Raw genomic sequence first — 7,024 nt, forward strand, 5'->3', positions numbered from 1 at the left:
CGAGAATTAATGGATCCATATAGGGGAATTACTAGTTAGATTCTTCTAAACGTCTACTTTTCAAAAATCAAATTCTAATATTTTTTTACATAAAATGAGAAATGATCAACGAAAATAAAAGGTGGAAGTATGCAATTGATGAATATAAAATTATGACAACAGATTGTTCTTCAATTATTTGATACAAAGTATTAGCAAGTATATATTTAACTCTCTTGCAATTAGAGAATTAAATTTGAATGTTTTTGGTATTAAAAATACCAAAAATACAAAATTAGTTGAGCTTAACAAGTGCTCATGAATATACTTGTTAAAAAAATAAAATAAAAAAAATAAAAAAAATAAAAAATCTTATTGAGGACATTGAACAAATAGTATGTACAATGTACTGTTATTAAGCCTTGACGGAAGAAAGCAACTGATGAGAGATCTTATAATCAGCTTCAACATTAAAAACTCCAGAAAACATAAGAGGAGGCCAATTAAATGTTGTAGTCGTAGGAGAATCGGGATGGTTCAAGACATAATTCATTGTCTTTAGACAATTGTAAACATTTTCTCTAATTGTTGCCTTAGCATCTTTAAATTTCCTCATAGTAACATTACCGGCGGGAAAGAGTTAGCTTGAGTTCTTTTTAAGATACTAATCGGCGAAATTGATAATGATGTCCATATCATGCATGAGTTATGCAAGCATCCAAGCATTTGATGGATCACATCTACGTCCGTAAGAGCGTCTTTGCTATTGCTCTTTATGCAGCTAATGCATACTTCTGGAGCGAATGTTGCACCGCACATTTTGTTAACTAGAGTAACGTTGTCTGCGGCATGTGTCAAACGTCTATTAGGCAAAGGAGAGAAATTACTTGTGTGCAAATTTTCTAGTAAAAACCCCATTCTATTGTATTATTATTGGAAAAATAATAAAATTTTAAATAGATGCATGAATTTATGTACTCCCTCCGTCCCCAAAAAGAACGACCCATTTAGATTGATTTTGCGGGTATTTAAGAAAGTTAAATATAAAGAAGTAAAAGTATATTGAAAAGATAAATTTACATGGGGTTTGTAAAAAAGTAAAGAGATAAAGTAATAAAAGTACATAGAGAAACAAAATTTTATATGTGGAAGCTAATTTTGCACAAATATTATTGCAAATTGGTGGAGATTTTAATGCAAATGGGTCATTCTTTTTAGGACTAAAATTAGCCTAAATAGGTCGTTCTTTCGGGGAGAGATGTAGTAAATTATAGATCAGCTTTAGGTTCTTTTAATAATCGGAGTAAAAACTTATTACATGGAAGAAAATGGGTGAGCATGCACAAATCACGTTAGCCTAAAGATAAACTATTGGATATACAGATACTTTAACCAATAAAATTAATGTGGTTTTAAATACTTCCTCCGTCCCTAATTGTTTGCTCCACTTTCCTTTTTAAGGTGTCCCTAAAAGATTGCCCCATACTACTTTTGGCATGTTTTCCCACTTGCACTCTCTCTATCTCTCTCCTCATTGATATTTGTGTCAACCCATGTGCACTATTTTTTGCCCAAAGCCTTAATAAAGTAAATTTATGATTTGGGGCAAACAATTAGGGACAGATGGAGTATAATTTTAATGCATTTAATATTTTGGATCGAAAATTTATGTTACAAATATTTTTAAAAAATTATGTGGTTACAAAATTACTTGAATTTAAATATTTTTTAAAATTATGTGGTTACTTGAATTACTTCTTTTTTTTTAAGTTTTTTTTTTTTTTAGTTTTTAGTTTTTTTTTTTTTTAGTTTCTTTTTACTTGAATTACTTGGTGGTAGCATAATTGTTTCTCTTGTAGATAGTCGCCTTTTGGCTGTAATGGCTACTTGGGAGAAGGCAGCTGTTAAAAACGAGAGGAATGGGAATTTCTTACACCAAACAAGGAAAAGCCACACAAATATACAAACCCGTTTAGTTTAATGTAAAACATTTTCAATGGAAAATTCGTTTTCATGGAAAATATATTTTTAAGGAAAAACACAATTGCAAATTGGAAATTTTGTCAGAAACCTCCTTTAAAAGCATTTGTTTGTGAAAAACCTCCTTATAATAATATTTTTGTGAGATCATACCTTAATCAATTTTTTTTTTTTTACAAAACCCTGTTTCCAGGCGTTGACTACCCACGTGCATATCACGCGTTCAACGGAAAACCACCCAGACCCACCACCATAGTCCACCACCACCTCCTGCCAGCGTCTAGGGTTCCCTATTCCCCCCGCCGGCGACGCTACCCCAGCCCCACCGTCACCCAGAATCCCAAACCCCATCGACGACCCTCCCTCTCCTTCCTCTTCCCACCGCAACTACAACCCTCCTAACCACAGCCCCTTAAAACCAGCAACCTTGTTGCCACCACATCACTGTCCAACTGCTCCACCGCACCACCTATCTTCGCGCAAGCACAACAACATCAATCCGCAGCAGCCTCCATCTCCATTGCTGCAACACCGCACCAATTGCAACCCCAATTCGGCCCCTCAATTAAGCCCCAATATCAAAGCAAATATTTTCCTCTTCCAAAAATTATATTCTTGTTGTTATCCGAGGAAGCGTCGCCGACGATCAGAGCCCTAGGTATTGTCGCTAGGAAGGGAGTGGTTGGGCAGGTGGGAGTAGGCGAGTTGCGAGGGTCTGATGTGGCTCGAATTGGTGGCGATTGGAGTTGTTGCGTGCGGTATTCGGTTTTGCTGCTGTTGTTGGTGCCGATTGGTGGGGTTGTTGGTGTTTGCGTGGGTGCTGTGGGGGTGGGCCGGGTGGCTGGTCTTTGGTGGTAAGTTAATTTTGGGAAAATTTTGGGAAATATAAGATTGGGTTGTTTTCCATTGAACAGGTGGGTGGTCAACGCTCCGTTTTCCGTCGAAAGGTATGATTTTGTAAAAAAAAAAAAAAAATTGATTAAGGTATGATTTCACAACAAAAAAAAAAATTATAAGGAGGTTTTTCACAAAAAAAAATACTTTTAAAAGGAGGTTTTTGACAATTTCCTTGCAAATTAGTTTTCTTTTGTTTGGTTGCATACAAGAAAAGTTCAAAAAAAAAAAAAAAAAAAAAAAAGAGGTAAGGAGAAGAAGAAAAATAAAAACATTTTCCATAAAAACCAAACAGGGCCTATATTGATCGTTCTTAGCAGCGTAACCGGCCGGCCATAAGAACAATATCTCTTATTACAATTTACTATTACGATAAATATGACATATCATAAATTTATTCGAAAACAAAGTACATTATTGCAACAACCACACACATGTATATCACACAATATTATATTAAAATACTAGTCCAATTAACATGAAAGATTAACACCAGGATTAACCCCAAAATCAGCACAATACTTCTTAAAAAACTGAATACGATCATTAGCTTGAGCTTGATTTTTGCCGTTGCATTCAAGAGCACCATTGATCGCTTTAATGGTAGCTCCGAAACCTTGGTTCATAACAGAATGAACATTGGTCATCCAGTACCACATTGCAGCCTTAAAGGCTGTATCTACATCAGTAGCCACCTTCTCAGGGTTTCCGAGTCCATTAAAATTAAGCGCCTTTCCTGCAGCACCGTAGTTGTAGTTCCACGACAGTTGAAGAGGTCCTCTGCCGAAGTACTTCTTCCCAGGCGCGCAAGGGTATTGTGCTGCCTTAGTCTGATCGCAGTAGCTATCGTTAACTTTTCCGTCTTGCTCTTCGATATGGCAGAAATCTAAACAAATAACAGGTTGTTTTTCGTTTAGATAGAGTTGAAATAACAGGCCAATGATGCATATGATAATTGTAATTTGTAACTAACTTAGCTGAACAAATATGCACATGACTTAGGATCTGTTCTCATTGACTGAACTTAGCTGAACTGAACTGAAATGAATATTTTATAAGAGAAGGAAATTGGAAGTTGTACTGAACTGAACTGAGCTGAACTTAACTGAACTTAAACGTATGAGAATAGACCCTTAATTGAGATACTCGAAATTCAAAAAAGTACATAAGAAAGGAAAATTTAATACTTACCATCACCTATATAGTCAAGTTTTAATTAATAATAATCAACAATTTTTTTTTTTTTTTTTTTTACCACCAACCATTATTTAAAATCTTAAATTTTACCACCAGTTTACCCAAACATCCTTGCATGACATCATTCACTTCAATATCCCTCATTTGTTTTTCATTTTCTCTGGATTCGCCTCTAATGACAACAATAATTTAGTTAATCATAAGTTCATAACATGAATTTCACATAATTTAAGTTAATTTCCCCGAATGCCTTACTATAATTAAATCCCAATTTGATTCAAAACTTTAATTTCCTTCAAGACCCCAATTTAAGTTTTCGAAAGTATAAAATAACAATACATACTTTTATTCTCAATTACATATATACGAGGGATAATGATTTTGTTTTCTCTTTTAAATATTAGGTTTTTACCCAGATTTAAGATAGGGTAATGAATAAAGAGGGGAAAATCGTTAGAAGAAAAAAGTAAGGTGTAAGGCCCAAAATGACGTCATGCAAAAATTGTTGGTGGTAATTACTGAAACGTGATCTGAATTATAGTATGTGGTAATGAACGACTTACTAGTAGTCTCATGTGAAACATGAGCAAAGAAGGCAGCGATTTCCTTCTTGTTTTCAACACTTGAACCTGAGGTACCGAACTGTGGGAAAGCACTAACAGCATTGAGAAAAGCAGCGCGAGTGTAGAAGTTCTTCCCAGGACAGGACGCGGCAGCTTGGCCAATAATGCCATCAAAGAATGACTGGGTCACAATACCAGACACGGATGATGAACCAGAACCGCCACTGCCTGGAGTCGTCGGAGTGGCCTGGCCTTCACAAGGGCCAGATTGACAGTTACCCTTACCACAATAAGGCTCCCCAGTGCCACAGAACCCAAACTTGCTGCAACATAAGTTTGGTGCACACCCACAATTTTGACCAAATATTGAACTTGGTAACGACCAAAATAATGTGATGATTAAGGCCAAAGATAAGGTGTTTTTCAAAAGAAATGCCATTTTTTGTTTTGATGAGAAAAATTAAGCGAATGTTAGAGTGTATTTATAGTTAAATTATACTTAGAAAAGTCTTAAGTTATTGTTTGACATATACGTTTTTGAATAATGCTGGTGAATTGAACACGGCAATAATGTTTCAAATTTCTTTGATATGATATTATCTTATGTTTGGTTTGTCTCCACCGTATTTTTATCTTTGACTTATTAATACATGATAGTCCATGTTTATGTATTAAAATAAAACATGATAGTCTATGTTTGTCTACAACTAATTAAAGGTTGCACAGCCGTTTAAGTTGATGATTTCTTACAAATTCCTTCTGTTTCAAGGAAGTAACAATGAGCTGATAAACTAATAATTAAGGATTTGACACGACACTAATATCGTCTTTATTTCTATGTTACAATATATTCAATCATTCTTCAATAATAAAGGATTTTCACTAAGATTGGATATTATTATCATATCATAGACTTGTACGGTAGTACATACAAATGTTTTTTTTTTAAAGCCAAAAATGGCGAGTGATGAGAATCGATCTCATGATCCTTTTGGATTGGGAGAGAAGCTCTAACCACCTGAGTTATTCCTCACACTCACATTAGGTTTTTTTTTTTCATGACAATGCTATTGAACATTCTAAACTCTCACAATTTTTTCAGAAAATTTTATAAATTTATTATTAATCCTTACAATTAATCTGGTTGTTTTTTCCCTAAAAAAAAAACAAAAAAAAAATTAATCTGATTGTTTTTGAAATTATTTAAGCTAGTTTAGCTATTACTAATGTACGTAGTGTTGCATGATGCACTCTATAATAAGCTAATAATTTCAAAAAAAAATAATTATATTGGTATGGTTTTTTCTCAATTTTTGTTAAATAAGACATTTATTCATTTATAATAACAATATTTAAAGTTTTATGTTTGTCAATGCACAATTTATAGCATTAATCTTTTAATTAAAAAAAATATTTTAAAAATAAATTTATCAAGATAATATTTTTTCCCCTTCATATAAATGCGTAATATGGTTAAGATTAGAGAGTGACAATAGCGTAAATGTTCAAATGTTGCAGTTAATAAGAAAGACCGAAGGTAATGTATGGATATATTTTAGGAAAAATGCACTTTTATAATCCCAACTATGGCGATTTACTTCTAATAATCTCAACTAAGATTTATTATTTAATAATCTTAACTATGCTATGTGTTTGCCTCCAATAGTCCCAACCGGTCAACATCCACGCTAAGTCAATGACCCGTCATAAAAGGTAACCATAACACGTACGTGTCAACACGTGATTGGTCCAAAATTTAAAAAACAATAATAAAACCAATATAAAAATCTCAGCCAACTCTTTACCACCGTGAAACCCCAACCCCCCACCCCCTAACCTCGACGGGCCGATCGGCCATCTCTTTTGGCCACCGAAACCAACCGACCGACCAACCCCGACCCCCAAAACTATATGCCCAGCCAACCCCGACCCCAAAACCCCCAGCGAACCTCGACCCCAAAAACCACTTGAAGTCGCCGCCGCCACCTACAGTCACACCTTTGCATCGGTTTTCGGTCAACGGAGGTGATGTGACGAAGGGCGTGTGCTTTGGCGATGGCTTTAGCGTATAGTAGGCGGTGACAATATCGTCGCCGGAGGCTCAAATACGTATGCTTCAACAATTTGAGTTTTTCGGGTGGGGGTTAGCTGGGAGGTTATTTCGGGGGTCGAGGGTGGGTTAATCGTCGGATGATCGGTGTTAGTGGTTAAGGGAGGTGGCCAGTTTTCGGTGAGATTAAGGGTGGGGTTTAGGGTTTGACGGTGGGGATAGGGTGGGTGGGAAATTTGGGATTTTTGTTTTTGTATTTTTCTTTATGTTTTTATTTTATTTATTTTTTAAACATATAATTGGACCACTCACGTATTTACACGTGGCTATTAAAAAAAAAAACTTTTTCTTACTGCTCATT

At 35.1% G+C, this 7,024-nt stretch overlaps 1 protein-coding gene across 1 annotated transcript; it reads right to left on the bottom strand.

Annotated features, from left to right (window-relative positions):
- Positions 1-3,112: 3,112 nt before the first annotated feature.
- Positions 3,113-5,077, bottom strand: LOC145631862 (acidic endochitinase SP2-like). The gene is made up of 2 exons (XM_081684074.1): positions 4,614-5,077; positions 3,113-3,739 (listed from the first exon to the last, which is right to left on the bottom strand). The coding sequence occupies exons 1-2, from the start codon at positions 5,050-5,052 to the stop codon at positions 3,327-3,329; spliced, it is 852 nt and encodes a 283-aa protein (XP_081540200.1). The 5' UTR covers positions 5,053-5,077; the 3' UTR covers positions 3,113-3,326.
- Between the last annotated feature and the right edge of the window lie 1,947 nt (positions 5,078-7,024).

The sequence above is a fragment of the Chenopodium album genome, chromosome 5 (assembly GCF_948465745.1).
Source record: "Chenopodium album chromosome 5, dcCheAlbu1.1, whole genome shotgun sequence".
Lineage (NCBI taxonomy): Eukaryota > Viridiplantae > Streptophyta > Magnoliopsida > Caryophyllales > Amaranthaceae > Chenopodium > Chenopodium album.

What these genes read in the sequence shown, in the direction of transcription:
- LOC145631862 (XM_081684074.1), bottom strand. Translation starts at nt 5,052, where the DNA reads ATGGCATTTCTTTTGAAAAACACCTTATCTTTGGCCTTAATCATCACA. An exon ending in TGTTTCACATGAGACTACTA is followed by an intron (nt 3,740 to 4,613) that starts GTAAGTCGTTCA and finishes TTATTTGTTTAG; the next exon opens with ATTTCTGCCATATCGAAGAG.